Consider the following 19,177-nt stretch of genomic DNA (forward strand, 5'->3'; position numbering starts at 1 on the left):
TTGCATCTACAGACTATGAAAACCACTGAAAGACGTTGCATCCCTCACTAATTTTACAGTCATTATAGAATACAACTTTTATCATCTCTCTTAACTCTATGTCATAGCAATAGTTCATTTTACTTCCCAGATTACCTCTGTGAAAATTTTTAACAGTGGAAATACAGAATTATGAAACTGCTACAGTTATTTATACCAAAAAGTTTTTTTAAAAAGTTATTTATACTACCAGAATTAAATTAAACTACTCTGCATCAGTTGGCGTGACCTTTTCATTTTGGGGCTTTGACTCATGCTGCAGCCCACACAGAGGGTTTCACAAGTTGAGCTAAAACTGTCTTAAAAACTGAAAACCCACTTATGGAGTAATGAAGGATTTAGGCAACAGAAAAAAAAAAAAAACCAACACAGTCTCATGGTGGGCTGTTACTTCTACTCCCACACAGCCTTCTTAAGGAAGTTAAAGGTAGCAGTTGTCTGACCTCCTATGATCTGCTGCTAAACGACCCAGAAGCCACTCACTCTGTTTTGAAAACTCTAACCCTATACCTTCCGGCCAACGAATTCTGCATTCAGAAAAAAGCCATGTCCGATCTTAGAGGCTCCAAACATTACTCAATGCTGAAAGGTATTCTTTCCTGATAGAGCAAAGCTTTAGAAGGGACTTGCACTAATTTCCATACCTAGTATTAAACAAACTATGTTCCTGCACAGTACACAGCTGATTTCCACAGACCTCATCAGGCTGCACACTGCTTGATTCCCCCCAGCTGGCCCCCCTCCCACTGCACACTCTGTGGTTCCACAGCAGCGGCAACCACAGGTTAAGCTATAAATCCATGAGTGGTTTTACAAGGCTGTTTGCTGTTAGTGCCACACTGTGGCTATCTTGGCCCCATATCTGGAAGGACCAAAAAAACCCCACCAGACTAGCCTAATACTCTTGGGGTATCTTGCTCAGACAACTTGCCTGCATAAGTGGCAGCAGATTGCTGCAAGGATTGAAGCTGACCACGACTACAGCCGTATTTCTTGGTCATATCTTGTAAAGGAACCTCGCTGATTAAATCCAGAAGGGCAAGGCTGGTGAAAAACCTGTTGACAAAGTACATGAAGAAATAAAATTGTCACCTGGGGCACACTACTGTACATGGCAAAATGTACCGTGATACATGGGACAGAACACTACTACAGTATAGCACACAAAGGAAACAGAGAGGATGGCTTCCTAAAACATCAGTACAAACATCTGGTGCCACCAGTGTTCTCAGATCAGAGCAGACCAGCTCCAGGTTCTCTGACCTATCAGCTCACTTAGAAAAAGAGCCAGTTCCTGAAAACAGACACAGAGCCTGTGCAATACAAATGTCAAAGCCTCTAATCTCTGCACATTCACACCCACATTCTGTGGCTACCTTTTGTGGATGGCCATTTGTCTGTGCTGTTTCTCTGTTTTAGCTGTGATTTTGCCCTTTACAGAGCGAGCTAGAAAGCCTTCTTCAATGCCCACCAGCTCAGCCACACGTTTCATTGAGGCTGGCAGCTTCTCCCATAAGCAGAAAAACTGGTACCAATCAATTGTGGTCCACTCCTCATACACTGGGGTGACCTAAAGGAAACAGGACAACGCAAAAAACTGTTAAATAACAGAGAAATAAACACAACCAAACAGAGTTTTGGGTAAACAAAACTACAGCCTAAGGAATGCGGTTAGAGCATCCTACGCACTACGTAAAGGCGCTGAGTCACAGGAGTGTACCATGAAGAAAGTAAAAGCTCTTCTAATCCAGTTTCTTTGATATTTGTACTGATGAGATCTGACTCATATGGGTACTCCAATGATTAAACAATTTAGAATCTTTGTCAGATTATTCTTTAAATCCAAGGCACTAAACACTTTTTAAAGCTGTATCTTCACTGTTCTTTAAGAAAACAAAATTTTATTCTTTTTTTAACATAATTTAGACATCTACCAACCTCTTAAAACCATGAGTAACCACACCAACCACTTCCATAGCATTTGATAAAGGACGAAGGACACAGATTTTGCCAGAACTTGCAGAAGCTTTAATTTACCTGGAGTACAAAAAAATCTCAACTTTTATTAACACTAACAAAAAGCCCTCCAGAGCTCCTTTTTTTTTTTTTTTTTTTTAACCTTTTTTAGACATAAAACCAATTCTTTTAATGTTTAGTCAGCAGAGTCAGTTTCTCTATGAGGAGATAAAATGTCTTCATATCTTTATCAGTATAAAGAAAGATTAATTATTTTGAAAGAACTAAGAGTTGTTTGGCACAAATGTTAAATGGCACAAAATACTAGATGCCTATGTGGTTGTAAATTATCCATACCTCTTCATCTGCTGAGAAGAACAAAAGTTATTAAGATGGGGGTTTATCTTTTGCTGATTGTTGGGCTTTTGTTGTGGTTTGATTTTTTTCCTTGAAAGGAAACTATTTTCCTAGTCTAGAAAATCCTTATTTGTTTTAATCAACTTCCCTAAAATACAAGGGCTTGGAATTCAGTGTCATATTTGTACAAGTAAAAGATTCAAGCTTAAAAGAATTAAAAAGCATTTTAGCAGATAAACTCTCTGTAGCCCATAAGGAACACATGAAGAACAATACTTTAAAAAAAACTAGAAGAGCAACAAAATGAAATAAACCTTTGGCCTTGAAAATGAACAGACTTGAAAGAAAGTGTTTTAGAGTAGCTTAACAGAAGAGAATCTCAAGAACATTTTGTTCAACAGTGTATGATTTAAAATAACCTTAGACAAGCTGCTGCAATTAAAAAGTACAGCATAAAAACCATAATGCCATCACTGCCTCTACCCCAGAGCAGGAACAAATTTCATCCTTTTTTTCTGTTTTGGAGATGCAAACAGGGGAAAAAAAAATCACTGGTGCATAACACAAAGGAGTCCATTTTACCTAGCAGAAACAGAACAAAATATAATGTGGTCCTCTAAAACAGAGATATGAGTACATATGGGATGGCAGTAGATTTAAAAAAAAAAAAAAAATCTACCAGTATTAGCCCATAACTGGGTTATTGAACACAGCAAGCAGAGACATGTACCCTCAGATTCTTGCCTGCCCATCTCCCAGATCAACAAGCTTTGTAACTGCAAGCTAATTCCTCTTGAAGTGAACTTTCTTTTCGGACAACATTCCCAAATTTTGCCTTTATCATCCTTCGTATGTAAAGGGAATACACCTTACACTTAACGGCTAAAGCTGACTGTCAAATTTCAGCTGATGATTGCATTGATGGGGCTCTAGCAGCCATGAATCCCAAGTTGTTCAGTGCAACTCCATCTGGTTTCCTTACTAATCTTCACAAGTTCATGGCTTCCTCTCCCAAGGTCTTAAATAGCAGTGCTTAGCTTTTCAAGTGTATGTGCTCATAAATCTTGACACACTCTGGGACACTTTTCCCTCACAAGATTTATCACACTCCTTCCTTTAGCCCTGGCAGCATCACCAGGCAAGTAAACTAAATCAGGGATGAATTTCACTGTAACTGAAACAAAGAAAGGCCCAGCCATAGAAAGAAAGTGGTGTGGCTCTCTGAGGCTTTTTGGAAGCAAAATAGATACTAAATGCCCAATATTTTTCTGGGCCTCCAAAAGTAATATGAAATGAAGCCTGCTGATCCCAAATACACTTACAAAAATCAATTTGTTTCATCAACTTCAAGCGCCTCAGAAAAATTACCACTATCTTATGCCCAAAACTTATTAAGTTCTGAAATTCTAGTAAGGCAAGAGTGCCAACAATGGGGTTAAATGGCACACAGCACCTTGCGTGCACAATAGACACTATGGTAACACACTAATTCTGAAGAGCATTCAGTTTAGAAACTCTTCTTCATGAACGATAAGCTAGGCAAACCACAGGAAAACCCAAACCTACGTTCATGGAGCTGTCAAGAACTTTGCATTGTGCTGTCTCCCCTTAGTTCAGGTAGTAGAAAATACAAGGCACAGAATGAGGAACCTACCAAATAGACAATATGCAGATCATTCTCCAGAACAAAGCTTTTCATAGCTCGCTGCAGGTCAGCAAATATTTCCATGGCTTCAGTTGGTGAAAGAGAAGAGGAAAGGGTAGCTGAGCCGAGATGTGTTGGGTGATAAACCTTTGCTGTTAAAAAAAAAATATATATTATGTAGAGAAACATTTCTGTGCAAGTTTATAATAATTTTCAGGTTGTGCTTCATTTGAGAGATTTCTAACTTTTCACAGCTGCTTTCTCAATAAGAAATAGTCTATGTCTCCATTCTGAAGACAGAAAAATGGAAGCAATAACAGGCTTAGCCTTGCCTATGTCTAAACTAGCCTTTTCTTTTTCTCTTCTTTAGAAAGAAAAAAATCACAGTCTGCAGTCAATATGCACCAATCCTGTGGTTAAAGTTTGCTTTGTTTAAAGATATTTTGGGAATTTGTAGACTAGGACACATCAGTCTTAGAGGTGATGCAAGTGATGTGATGTGCATTCCAAGAACATGCCAAATATGTTAAAACAGGTGTAAAGATACCTTCCAGAAAGACAGAAAATTCTTGATATGCAATTCTTTAAAATAAAATAAAAATGCAGAGAAGCTCCTTACTGTTAATTTCCACTGAACATTTACTCAGCAAAACAAAGCTAACTGCAACCACTGAGAGGAACACCAGCTTTACCTTTCACATCATTGCCAGAGTCCACAACCTGGATGAATTCATTTTCCAGCAGCCATGTCACACAAGCCTCGATAGGTCCAGCCTGAGCTTCGTCTTGCCCTTTCCCATTTTCCCGTTTGCTTTCCTTCAAGCTGGATGCAAGCAGAGTGCAAGAGGCGTAGGTCTGCACATCCTCTGGAGTGTTGGCTACTCCCCCCACTATGATCTGTTGAAGAAAACTATCTGTTCATATTGCCAGAGATACAGTAGGACAGAAGATCAGATCAGAGAATCAAAGAAAGTCATCTCAGTTTCAAAGAACCATTTTCCCAGAGGGGAATATGAGACAAAGCAACAGCCAGCTTTCAAAGACTTTCTTGGCAAGAAGCCAGTCATCTTGGGTAGAAGTAAGAGGACTAAGCTATGGAAAAGAATTATTTACAGTATCTTATTTTGAAAGTGGACATACACATAGCAGCAATTTAGATTTCAGACTAATCTGAGGCATTTTTGTTAGCCAGCACTGTGAAACATTAAAATATGTTAGAACACAAACTGCAATTTCATGAATACAAAAAGCAAACCATGAAGGTGGAGTTCTTGTAAGGCTATTCAGCATATTGAAGGTTTCTCTTGGTAAATATGAATGTCATACCCCACCATTGTTTTCCTGATTGAGAGTGATTTTGTTCACCTTAGATTTTGGTTTTGCTTTAAAGGAACCCCCTTTTTTTAGATAGTTCTTATGTAGAAAAATACATTTAGAAATTCCACTGGTCTGCTAAAATTCAAAATCTATAGAAGTATAATAAAGTTCTAAGCATCACAACAGTTTTCAAAAGACAGTAAAAGTATAACAAACAAATTCTATTTAAAGAGTCCTGTATCTAATATAAGTTCAAGCCCAAAAGCAGCTTCGGAAAAGGAAATAAGCTCACCTATGTGGAATAAAACCCTTTTGGTCCTTTTTACTCCTATAGGAATCCTATAGAGGAGGGAGCAAATTGGGTATCACCCCTGTTCGCTCACCAAAAACGTATTCACAAAATCTCAATCATTCCTGTGCAGAAGAGGTAGGGAAGTTGAGGGGGTAAATAAGAGACCCTACAAGGTTCCACAAATGTCATTATGGCCCGAAACAGCCTACAAAGCCTCTAGGATCAGTAATTTACAAGCATCCTCCAGCTAAGAACGTCAGGTCACACCTAAGTTTAAGACTTACACATAGTTCTGCCTGCTGCTTGAGTACATCTAAATGCAATAGCAAAGCCTCTTTGAGTGTGCTCACAGCCCAATCTGCAGCAAGCAGAGAAACATCCTAGACAAAATGCTGAATACTGAAACAAGCTGGCAGACCGAAATAAGATGACTGGGTTGACAAAGGAGGAAACACATGAAAAAGATGGTGTCACAGAAGAAACCATCCTACAAGGGTACGAGCACAGCTCTAATTCCTCTCGGAGTGTCCTGTACCTCAAGTATTGCTCTTTTCATGCTAGAAGCAACACCTTCCCCTTCTCTTCTGAGCAAACAGCTGCAAACAGGCTTGAGAGACCCCTGAAGTAGAGCAACACCTTTTGATCTCTCTGAGGGCTTGCAGACTAAAATGCTCTCACCTATTGGAGAAGAAAAGAAAAACAAAACAAAGCCAATTATCCTAGTGCTGCATCTTAGCACTATAACAGCCGCACACCGTTCACCGAGGACACGTTATTGGAATTGAAAACTCTAAGTATTGTCAAAAAAGCTGAGTAACAAAAGAAGAGAAAATATGTGCAACCTTAAACAGTGCATATGAATTACTGTGTAAGAACGGCACAGATGCATAGTACATCAGAACGAAGGCAGGGCAAGCTTCAAAGTTACACTAGGCTAGTCTGGGTCTTGCCAAGTCATCTAAGGATATTCTACAGCCTCTCCACACATCTGCTTTGCTACTGAACCGCTCTTGCTTCTTGTTCTGGAGTTGACTGGAACTATAATATACAGCAGCATCAGTTTGACTTTTTCATTAATAAACAGAAAAAATTCTCAAAAGAAAGAAGAAAACATAAAAGCTGCACAGTATTTTGACAGTTTCTATTAAGTCAACCAGCTTTCACTCCAGAAATAATTAATTCAGAAATCCAAAATTACTGATCTAAGTAACTCTGAACTTTCATATATGCATTTATACACACTTAAACATAAGTGTCCTGCACAGTTTCCACTGAAAATACATCTCAATATATCCCACCTTAAAATTCTCTGTCAGACATTGTGAAGTAAATCTCTAACTACTGAAACTCCGTGGGAGACAAAGAACACCCAGAGCCATGAAAGAAAAATGAAAATAATGGGTAAATTCCTTCAAGGGGATCACAGTACAGCTTAGCCATGGAAAATGCAGTGGTCACACAAAGGATATTTTCCCACAAACCTATTAGACAGAAACTGGATCACTGTGTCTCGGTTTTGAAAGACAGTTGTCTGCCAGGCAAAACTAGAACCTCCCTTGGAATGGAGAATGTAAACCCCCTTCCTTCCAAATTACTATAATTTTGCAATTAGGGGCTCTCAGACAAAGATATGGGAAATAGGAGTAATAGTTCTTTACTAGGAATAATAAAAATAAAAAGGAAAATACAAATGTAGTAGTACAAAAAAACAAGCAAGGAAGCAAACAAAGATCCTGGAAAAAAAGCCCTGACGAAGTCAGGGGTACGACCTGGCACCCTGTTGGTCAGGGTGTTGGAAGCAAATAAATCCTCCTGGAGTAACAGATGTGGTTCTGTGGAGTAGAGATGGTCCTGTAGAAAATCCAGTGGTGGTGAGATGGTCCAGTCTTCCTCCAAGAATCCAGTGGAAAAACAGGATACCTTGTGTCCTTCAGTCCCAGTTTTTATCCAGCTAGGAACAGCTGGCTCCTCCCCCACTGTGTGGAGCATCTCACAATGGGATGGTGGAATGTGTCATGTCATTGATGGGCCCTAATGGCCCATTATCAGAAGATGTCCCCCTGGAGGTTGAAGGGGTGGTAAAAGAGATAAGGAACACTGCCCCACCTGGATTTAATGGCTGGGCCATTATCAGGAGGCGTCCTCCTCCTTCCCCCCTGGAGGGGCAAGAGAAGGACAAAACATCTCCCCCCCAAAAACCAGCCTTCAACAGATGAAATAAAATACACATTTCTAGGTTACATAATCCAATATACACTGAAAGACCATAGCTAGTTGCAAGTTTTGCCAATAAATGAATTATGGGTAGAACAGGTTTGCCTTTGACTAAGAGGAGAGCATTAGTTTTGGCTTAGCTGTACTGTAAATATGATAGATTTAAGATAACTTGTTAAGATTTAAATGCATATAGTCTGGACACAAGGTAATTTTGGTAGTGGGTATCTTAGCATGAACTGTAGCTGTGGAAATGCTACAGTAATTAGCAAATCCAGAAGAAATGAAAACACAACTGCACTTAAATTTAATGAACAGAATAAATAAGTGCAGTGTGGGCGAGTAACAAAATACAGCTTAAATATAATTACATAAATTAACTACAGGATGAAATGATGCTCAGAGGATGTGTCTTGGGTTTTTTTTATCTTGCCAGGTGAAATTTTTGTTGTCTGTTGACCACGTACTTTTGACAGAACTGGGGAGCAGGTAAGATAAACTGGCTGTAAAATACTGTTTTGTGAAAGAAAAGCTTATTTTTATTTTAGCAATAAAGAACATTTATTCATTTTGTATTTGGGTTCTGATGTGACCCGAAATTTCCTCTGAAAACTTCCCTTTGACTCTTTCAGAGTGATGTATATAAAGGAAAATCTAACAGAAGATGGGTATCCACTTAGCTCTACATTATCTGACAGTTTTTACAAGACTTGGGGGATATTTTTTCCCAAGATGCCTCTGACAATTTAAAGCTAATAATTGCAATCTAGTAAACAATAAATTTACAAAAAGGAACTGAGCAGTTTCCAATATCCATTATTGAACATTTCAGATACTATGGGAAGTCTAGGTTAGCATCAGACTAGACAAACACCAGAAGACTCAGGATATCTAGGCATAAAACTTCATTAAAATCAACAACGACCCTACTAAATTCTAGGTTTTGTTCAGCTTTACTTATTCCTCTTTGGGAAAACTTGATGAATGTAGTTTTGATGAATGCAAAAAGAAACTAATTTCACTCTTCAAAATTATATTTTTAAATGTCCATCAAAGAAAAAGAAATTAAAATATCAAAATGTAAGACAATCTAAAACCACAGCGCTGGGAAAGGAGGAGGAATTCAACCCAACAGCATTTCTCTTCTGTCTGTCAGCTGAATTTCCTATCCACTAAGGCATTTTTTCCAGCTCAAGTTGCTGTCCTCCAGTCTCTCTATTCCGTGACAGAGTAGCAGCTGGCAACATAGCTTTATGTTCTCATCCAAAAGACTCCGTGGAGTGGAAAAAAATGGTACATTCATGAAGCTCATCAGCATAAAATCAACTGCTTACTGTGCACAACACAGTCACGTCAGGACTGTCAAAAAGGGTACTAATTATTGTAACTTGAAGGAGAAAAAGAAGGAACTTCAAGGAATGATGTGACTACAGTCAAATGAGAAAGTCTGGAAAATTTCAAAATCCAGCATGCAGCTGCCCTTTTCTTGAACGCATAGGGAGAGCTCGCACAGATATAGGTCGCAAAACACTCTGTTGCTACGCTACTCTGGCAAAAATAGAAAGCTAAAAGTAAGAACAGTCTGCTCACATAGGGCTCCAGCAAGCACCAATCAAACAATCAGGAGGGCAAATCCCACTTTCATGCATCTGTTGAACTTCTTATTTTCTACCGTGTTTATACTTGTATGATGTGGCTTTTTTGCAAACATCATCCACAAAGATAAACTTACATTGCAAATTAAAATAACAGGCAGAATTTTTTTGTAGAACATCAATCAGTGCCACTGTTTGCAAGAAGGTGCCATATTATCTGTGAACTACTGTTCATTTTTCCTTGTCTCTGTCTGACTACTACTTTCAAGATCCATAAAATTGATGGTTAAGTTTAGCAGAAGTTGAATAAGTCTAAATCATACAACAGAAGTTTGTCAAATTAGGGTTGTAGACTTTAAAAGCATTTCTTACATTTTAGGCCCATCCAGTGAGAGTTTACTGCAAATTTTCTCACTGAAACTCTAAACACTTTAGAATTAAGGCAAACGAACAACACAGCCTTAGAAGCTAACAAGAATTCAAAGGAGAAAATAGCCTGCTCCTGAAGTAACTGAAATATAAATACCAAAGGCAGTCTCAAGCCGTGAAAACAACCCCCTGGGAATTACAACTTTTACTCCATTAATACCAAACAAATTAATACCAAACAAATTCATGTTGATTAACCTAATCATACCGAATACCGAAGGAATTCATCGTGATTACTCCCTAATTGCGAAGTACTGCCCCGGATTTAATCAGGTTAACACCGCTCCTGCAGAATGTGAATAAAGACCGTGCTTACCCTCCGTGTCTACCCCTTTCCTGCCAGCCCTTCCAGCCATCTGCTTGTAGGTGAGGATGTCCAGCAGTTTGCCACCGAAGGTGGGTGTCCGGACGATGACGCGGCGGGCAGGCAGGTTCACTCCCGACGAGAGCGTGGAGGTGGCTGCCAGGACTCGGACCAGGCCCTGCCGGAAGGCTCCCTCAATGATGTCCCGCTCGTCAAAAGTCAGACCTGAGGAGATATGGCTTTGGTGACCCTTGTGAGGGTGAGACTGAGTTTAAGAGCTAAAAATATTGACGCTCAGAGAGGGAAGAACAAACTTAATGAACATGCACCATTCAGTGTCAGGAACTAGACTTGCAACGCTACCCTAGCTAGCTTCTGACCGATAAGTGAAGCGAAATTTCAACATGAAATTGTTATTATTCAACTGACAGTAATATATGAGCTTTTCTAAGGTGCTTGTACACATAGTAGCAAGATAAACTACTTACTGTATATTTACAGGCGCTGTGAGTAAATAAATAAAGAAATAAAATAAAAAATGAAAAAACAATAGGGAACTAGGATTTACTCATCTGCCATACTGACCCTGGACTCCTTCTTCATTATTCCCATTACAGGTCTAGTATGTATTTTTCTATATTACCTTCAGGGCTTCAGGCCAATTTTATAAGCGATACAGATTCTATAAGCATTTGGAATTATTCCTCCTACACAATCAATGCCATAGCTACTGTTGTCTCTCCCAGTCAGTCTTTTCTCTCAGTGAATCAACAGGTGTGTCACCTCTATTGCCTACCTAAGTAAGAAATAAAAAAATCCAAGCAGAAGTGATCACAACAGATGCTCCTTTTATTTTTATACTGCCTCTATTTACTCATTTATTTCAATTTTAAACTGAGGAAAATTCCTCTGAAATACTCTGGCAGCTTTAGGAACATCTTGAAAATGCTGGAGCTGCCAATCAGTTAATTTTTCAAGCATTTCACAGAGAAAACACTAGGTAAGTTGTATTCCAGAAGTTGCTGTTATCCAATATAGAATAGAGAGAAGATTTAGCAAAACAATTTGTGGATTAAAGTCTTTGGCCACAAAACAAGAATTTCAAGTTTGCCTTTAACTGTGGGATTCTCAAATCTTATTTAGTCATAAGCTACAAAACACTTTAAAAAGCAACTGGTAAATTGCTCATACTTGCAGTAAAAAGAACCCATATGACTTCACCACTACTGAATTCATGACCAAGATATTCAGTAATACCTGCATGATGAAATGCCACTCCCCATGGCAAAGTACGCTGGAGCACAGAATCCAGGCCTGAAATCGAACGCTTTAACTGATCCAGGACCTCATTGATCCCTTCCCTGTCCACAACAACTGGGGCAAGGGCTGAGTTTTTTGCAGAACCTTGAGAGAGAAAGTATTTTTTATAGTTCCTACTAAAATTAATTTTCATTGAAGTCACTGTGCATACTGTAGTCTTCTATTAAGTACTTTTCTCTTACTCTCAGTTTGTTGCAAACTGTAGAACTCCCTGGCAATGATGTCTGCCAGCTTCTCACACCAGTTCTTGGACGGACAGAAGAGCAGAACTGAATGGCCACCACACACAGTCTCATAACACAGGCTCACAATATGGTCTTCGTCTCCCTGAATTGAGATAAAATATTTTCAGTGCACTCTCAGACTGAATGATGCTTGTAAATGCTGTCCCAGTAGAAATCTTATGCTTCCAGTCAGAAAGAGAAGGAAACAAAGAACATGGAGCACTGTTACCTTAGTCTCTGTCTTTCTTTATGAAGTCCAAGCACTAGTATGACCACATTGTTGAGGGCAGTTCTAGACCTACTCATGAATACATGTAATGTTTTACATCTTGCTTTCAGAAATCTTTTTCTGAATGAAGGCCACACAGCGCCCAAATAAATCCCTGTAACCTCCACATCATGGCTAACAGCAGTGGGGAAGACCTAGGAAGAGCCCCAAAGGAAAACCCCTCTACTCTGACTAAGGAACTTTTTTTAACTTGGATGTCTGAACTAAAAGCATGACACGTAGCAGTCTAAGCATCCCCAATAAGATGCACTCAGCAAGCACTGCTGACCAAAGACTGCAAGCGTTCAGAGCACAGTGGAAGGCTTTGAGGGATACTTATACAGATGTTCATGCAAAAACCTGCTGTTTACAGCTTGCTTTTTTGGTTTTAAGATCCTAAGAGAGTCCCTGCAACTGATCTGTTTTGCTTGGCTGTGCCAGATTCTCTTGTAGCAAGCAGGCCAAAGGAGGAAGGAAAAAATGTAGGCGTAAAGCAAGAAATAAAAAGCACTAAAATGCAAATGAAAACAGAGGAGCAATGGCAGGAACTTCTCCACAAGGATTCAGCCAAATTCAGCTCAAGTGGTGAAGTCATCAAGTTCTCTTTTATTGGTCCAGTCTAAGGTACAGAAGTCTGACAGTCCAGTGATAGATTTCAAGCCCAAGATCCCCCAGTCTTGTAAAATAAGCCAGCTCCTTTAAACCATTGAGTCATAAGTCTAGTTTAGTTCTTCCTCTCACTTAATTTAGTAACTATCCAAAGCAACTCAAAAATATCCAAATGCAACATCGCCTTCTCAATATAAAAGATAACTTCCAAATGCTCTAGTGGAAAATATTTCCTTTTGTTTCCAGGATACTTTTTTTTTTGCTGTGCCACCACGCTACTGACAAGAGAATGTCTTTGCACAGCAAGAACAGAGTGCAAAACATTTCAAAATATTGCTGCCATTCAGCTCATATTGCCCAACCACTACACTAGTATTACAGAGAGCAGTTGAAAAGACAAGGACTCCACAGAAAAGGACCTACAAGTGTAGAGTTCAAATTTCCCACTTCTACCCATTTGGTTCTTTGAAATCATTACAGTATCTTACCCCTAACTTTCCATATCCTTTTCAGGGACTGCAAAAGGACTGACTACTGAAAGCAGATTCAGAAGAATTAGGATGGACATCTGCCCTCTAATCGGTGTCAAAATTAAATCATTTAGCAGTTTAACATAAGCAGGTTCAATACCAGATTTTAATACAAATACTTTCTCCCAAATATGAATGCAAATTCCTTGGCCTAAGCAGAAAATCCTTACCTGCATTTATGAAAGGGAAGTAGATTTCCAGACACAAGACAGAGTGGTGAGTAAGGGGAGAATCAAACCCTTTATATCTGTTCAAGCAGTCAGAAACAACATAACTGCAAAGTCAACTTTGTCTTCAAGTCAGGTTCAAAAATCTTCATGAGTGTGTATTTCAAGGTTTTTTGTTTAAGTCAGTAAAAGACAAAAATATCAACATTATTTTGTTTGAGCACGAATCTATGAAATAAACAATGAAGTTGTGAATGTCATCTATTTAAAAATAAATAAAAAACTTCCCAGGAGCTGTCTTTTAACTTTAGCACTACAAAAGGCCTTATCCCAAAGCGACTGCTCAGAGTTTGGTTACCTTCAGTTGCAGCTTGGGCTGGAATTCTCGCACTAAATTCATGGAGGAGTCATATATGTTGCTGCCAATTTTCACCCACTCCTTGAGGGGCACAGGGCGGAAATCTGTACAGTACAGCTCTGCATCTAACCATGAGGCCAGGAGCCCCAGGTTAGGGAGGGTAGCACTCATGCCTACTATCTGTATCCCACCAGAACCAGGACTGGTGTTCTTTGTCTGTCTGGAAGTGGTTAAAAAAAAATGAAAGTTAGCGACAACACAGGCTACTGTTCTGGAAAATGGAATTCAGAAAAACCAGTTCGATCTACTTCCTTCCAGCCTCTCAAGTGCAAAGCTAATTTTTCAACTTCTTGACAAAGGAAGAAGCCATACTCTGCTCTTAGAAAACATGTCAGGTTATGCACTGATAACAAGATAATTCAGCTTTCAATCAAGCTGAACCCAAACCTTCACCTTCTTTGGGTAGCCAACAGCTATAAATTGACTGCAATATCTGGAGAGACTGAAAACAAAGACTGACTAGTTCCTTTCCACAAAAAAAAACCATGGAAATAAAGGAATGGCTCAATCTCCCCTGCAATCTTTCTAAGTCTAAATACCTTAATTAAGACACTTCAACTTGTTTCCATTTCAGGACAAATAATATTAGACTAATCCTTCCTAGATCACCAAAGCCCTAAGTATAGCAAAGAAGCAAGGAGCTTCTGTTCCTAAAATGCTGAATAGCAGCTTTCATTAAGACAGTGAGAAATAATGGACTCCTAACAAACCTGATAACACAAACTGTGTAGATATCCAAATTAGGATTTTAATTCAGGCTTTTACATCCACATAATAGGGGGTTTTTTTATGTTTCTAAGCTTGTGTTTGAAAAGTACTCATTTGCATTGCACTGAGCTACAAATTGAGACTTTAAATAATAAAAAGATCTGACAAATCACTGTGAGCTCAGAAATAACCTGAATCTTCTTAGAAGACCCTGGTAATCCTGGCAAAGACAAGACAGAGAAAACAAGATTATCCAGAAGCTGTAGTATAAAAGGCCAGTCACTGATAAGACAGAAAGAGGGAAGTTGGGGAGAGGCAGACTCTCTGTTATCCAAACTCTTTAAACATTTGCTAGTACAGCTTCACCATTAAGGTTACAGATTTTTGTCCCTACAGAAACTTTGGACTTTTCCCTCCCTTTTTGGAGGTGTAGGTTTGTTCCTTTTTGTCTTAAAGGATTTTTCCCCATAAGTTACTAGGAAACAAAGTGCTGGTACTTAGAAGGTACTTGACTACTCAACACAAAAAGGTGGCCGGGAGGGAGAACATCACACGAAGTTTGGGCGAGGGAAAAGGACAGGGCTGGGAGGAGCTGGGGTTCTTTTTCCCCCCCTGGCTCTCGGCATAGGAGAGGCAGGGTCGGGCAGCTGCTTGCTGCATGAGGAGTCCACTGTTAACGGAGGTCCTGGGAATTCTACCACCATTCACCATCCGCTCGTGTGCCCAGGAATTCGGAGCCCCTTCGCCTGCCCTGCTGGAGCCGGGCCAGCCCTGTCTGGCCATCGCAGCTTCTCCAGCACTGCTCACTTTGCCTGCCAGGACACCCTCTGCCTGCTGGGGACATCCCACTGTTTCCAGTCATCGGCCCCGAGTTTCCACCGTTTCTGTTTGGTGCTCTCGGGCTCCCAAGGGATCAGACTGCCCGGGACTTGTGAGACAAAGCCCCTCAGGGTTCTTGGTTCTGTTTATTATTATTGCTGTAGTTGTTGTTGTTTGTCCTGTGATATTTACTAGTAAAGACCTGTTATTCCTTTCCCCATACCTCTGACTGAAAAAACTCCTTTAATTTTCTAAATTATTATAACTTGAGGGGAGGGGATTGGAATTCCCCCATTCCTAGAGATACCTGTCTTCCAAACTAAGACATCCCTAAAGCAACTTTTGACCTCCAAGGATTAAAAAAGTTCCAGCTCTACGACACACATTATTTGACTAAGGAGGAGAAAAATCTGCTGCAGAATTTTGGCTGAGTTTGGAAAAGCCTCAGGGAGAAGCATGGACACCCACACAGGCAATGGCCATCTGAGAACATTTTCTTGCTGTGAAGACACAGCTTGTACTTCAGTGGGACGTGCACTGATCATCCTGATAACTGGCCAGACTGGACAGTGTTTAAAGACTTTATATAAGCTCATTAAATAACAGAGAAAAAACAAAAAAAATTTAGACTCAGAAGGGCATTTGAAAGAAAATACGGTCTTCAGCTCCAGGAACCCAGTGGATTCCAAAATAAAAACAGCAGCCACTTTCTTCATGTCAGAAAGTGGTACAGGGTAGCACTGTCACCTTGATCCTGACAAAGAGATGGAGAATCTGGGCCCTAGCATGTCTGCATGGTGAAGGCTGCAACACTGTGTCTTCCCAGGAACATTCTTCGATGCACCTGTACTTTTTTCCCCTGGCAAGTGTTTTCTCCTCCCTGCTTCCTCTATGCAAGGGAGTAAAGCAGAGGGTGGGCTTGCACCTGTGCTGCAGCTACCTGATAAACCAAGAGAAAAAGAGTGGCAAAGTCACCCACACTGCTCCAAAGCGGACTGGCTTCCAGAATTTATGGGGTGAGAAGTCAGATGTGATTAGACCAAGAACACTGCTGGCTCCTGGAAATCACGATGGGAAACACTGGGTGAAATGCCCAGTGGAGTGACAATGTAGAAATGGCAGCTCCCCCAGAACTCAATAGATGGTCTCTGCTTAGCCCAGCACTGGTACAACTCACGAGACACAAGAAGCAGTAGAGAAAACTGGCAAAATCTGACTTTTTGTGCTAAGGAAACAGTTGATTTTGACTCTTCTCTCAGCACCGCCAATAAAGGTTAAGAAGGTTACAGCCCCTCTTCCATTTTGTTTTCTCTGTGTTTGGGCATTATGGAGCAGGTGGACAGTTTGGTGCTGAGGATCTCGATACCAAATTCTTAAAAGCTTCTCGAGGCCTTCCCAAGCGCCTTATCTATTCCTCAGCGTCAAAACAATTGTGCTAAAGGCAAGAAAACATGCACCCACTAGCACATGTTGTAAGCAAAAGCACACCTCACCCTGAGCATGCTAACTGCTGACATATCCTCTAAGCTTTCTGATCAATTCACCATGCACAAGTTAACAGCATGCCCACTCTTCCACCACACCAGAGCATTCCACAAGGATAATTACACCATTCCGTGAAGCACTGAAAAATTAGGCAGGGCAAATCTGCTGGCAAAACTGTTTTAAAAATAACCAAAGTTTAAAAATAAAAACAAAACCTAGGCTGAAGAAGTAAATGAAAGCTTCAGCCTTACTTCTTTTCCTGAGAGGATAAATCCCATGGTAGCACACAAATTGAAAACCAGGAGGAAAAGAGGGCTTAACTACGATGGTAAACCCCCAAAAAGTGCTATGATGAGATCTTAATAAACAGTCCAGGTCACCGCTCTCATAAAAACCTTGGAGCTAACCCAAATTTCCATTCACACAGAGAACAAATATTTAGAGTCATCAATTATTTAGCATTAAAAGACAAACATCTCGGTCTACTCACCTTTTTGCTACCTTCTCTGTAACATATCTCACTTTGGTCAGGAGGAGTTCCAGCAGATATCCTCGATGAGAGTCTCCCAGCATGTGCAACTCATCCACAACCACCACTCCTGATAAAGAAAAGCACTCGGTCACATCTGACAGACCTCCAGGCTAAGAACAAATAGCCTCCTTAATCCTTCCACATTCCACATGATGAACTGAAATTTATGTTCACAAATCCATCTCTGCTTACCAACACCACTATGGCTTCCTTTTGTCACTGAGAGAGACAAATCATGACTGATGTCACGACATTTCACACTCACCACAACCACACACATAATCAGCTTTTAAAAAATAAAAATAAATGGGTTGAGTTGTTGTTAGTCTAGACACCACAGAAAACAGTATTGCAGCATCTATACTGTAACCTCCTTGCAAGTAAAAACACTCAGGCTACAGAGTATCTGGAAAGGAAAATTCCAGCACCCAAATGAGCTACTCAAAAAATTTTGTTGACATCACTGTCTTAGTTAAAAACATCATTTTTCACTAATGCAGTAATGTCAGAAAAAAAAAAAAAAAAACAACCAACAAAAGCAGATGTAATTACGCTGGCAAAGTCTGCTTCCTGTTAAATTGCTCTTCATTAACCAAACCTGAACAAGCCCTGCTATTTAGCTCTGGCTTTCTAATGAAAAAAAAAAAATCCTGATGTGACAGCTTTGTTGCCCTCCTACCTCCTGCAAATGACTTTTTAATTTATTAACCACCTCCATCAAATTTTTAAGGTGTATAGAAATATCTAAAAGAATCATGTCTAAAAAGGCTTCTCAATATCAGCAGCTGGAGACAGCAGAGCAGACTAGGGCGTTCCCTAAGGGGAAAACACAGAGCCACTACTACTCAGGCACCCAGTGCACCTCCTGCACACATCCCAGCGGCAGTATGTATCCTTTCTGGGCAGCTGACAGGGTCCCAGGGATATGGAGTAGGATAAAGGAAGGTTAAACAGAAAAAGCAGGGTGCAGAGGACACCACGCTTCATTAGCTCTGCTGATGTGGAATACTTTTTTTCTCTTTGGTGCAGCTATATAATATCTTTCTGGTACGGCTAAAATAGCAGGAGCTTAAGGGTAAATGTGACCTTATATTATCTGTCTCAATGCTATTTTTCCTTCTCTTTTTTCTCTCCTTCCTACGTATGTTCCTTCTCTCTCCGTCTGTTTTCTCCCTCCTTCTCTTCCAAGCCACTTAAGTTAGAAAAGAGTGCTGCACTGCTTCATCAGGCTCTTTTACAAACTCCCACCCATCCAGTTCCTCTGTCTTCCTGCACTTCCTCTATTCTGTGCTTGCTTGTAAAAAATGGCAATTCATTGGTCACCAAATACATATTTGTTCAGCTACCAGAAAAAACTTCTTCCTGCTTCCCTATACAACAATCTGTCTGAATTCTTCCAGAGCCGAGACAGGACAGTTTAATCAGATACCTACCAAAGCAAAATTCATAGCAGTCACTTCAGACCTTCATCATACTAAAAGAGATACTGAAAATAAGGCTAGATTCAGTCTGCTATTTCTGCCTGCAAATCAGGTGTATCCCTAGAAGACAGCTGAAAAAAACCTACTGAAGAGTACCTGAGAGGTACCAGACGTGTTTACTGTAGAATAACTAGGTTGTTTTAATTCCCCATTCTGTTTGAAACTAAAAAGTTCTGAATGACAAGCAGGGAAGACTTGTTTTTATATTTTTTTTTAATAGAATTAAACTAGTAATATTTTATTTTCAAGTTTAAATTAAGAAACAAATATCGTAACACCACATTACAATTCCATTCCCAGCTGACACACTGAGAAAGCAGCAGATTCTTCTCTAATCATTTTCCTTAAAGTCTCTTTAGCATCAGTGTCAAGAGGCTGAACAAGAGGAATATCATCATCCCATGGACCTGGATGTTCTAAACTGACATGTTTTATAATAATTAGCAACACAACATTGCTTTTAACTGC

The 19,177-nt window shown here is 39.9% G+C and overlaps 1 protein-coding gene across 6 annotated transcripts in view; it reads right to left on the reverse strand.

The window, feature by feature from the left end:
• The window catches only part of POLQ (DNA polymerase theta), a 53,696-nt gene that overhangs the window by 25,579 nt on the left and 8,940 nt on the right, over positions 1-19,177 (reverse strand). For 5 of the 6 annotated variants that reach the window (XM_058419274.1, XM_040055178.2, XM_040055181.2 and 2 more), the window contains exons 5-14: positions 17,187-17,295; positions 13,625-13,844; positions 11,651-11,795; positions 11,406-11,552; positions 10,161-10,373; positions 6,142-6,284; positions 4,690-4,894; positions 4,007-4,149; positions 1,416-1,609; positions 971-1,095 (exon numbers count right to left, since the gene is read on the reverse strand). In XM_058419274.1, the coding sequence (XP_058275257.1) occupies positions 971-1,095; positions 1,416-1,609; positions 4,007-4,149; positions 4,690-4,894; positions 6,142-6,284; positions 10,161-10,373; positions 11,406-11,552; positions 11,651-11,795; positions 13,625-13,844; positions 17,187-17,295 (1,644 nt within the window). The remainder of the gene's footprint in view (positions 1-970; positions 1,096-1,415; positions 1,610-4,006; positions 4,150-4,689; positions 4,895-6,141; positions 6,285-10,160; positions 10,374-11,405; positions 11,553-11,650; positions 11,796-13,624; positions 13,845-17,186; positions 17,296-19,177) is intronic. The other variant, XM_058419275.1, reaches the window with a different exon arrangement.

Source organism: Hirundo rustica, chromosome 2, assembly GCF_015227805.2.
Source record: "Hirundo rustica isolate bHirRus1 chromosome 2, bHirRus1.pri.v3, whole genome shotgun sequence".
NCBI classification, from domain to species: domain Eukaryota; kingdom Metazoa; phylum Chordata; class Aves; order Passeriformes; family Hirundinidae; genus Hirundo; species Hirundo rustica.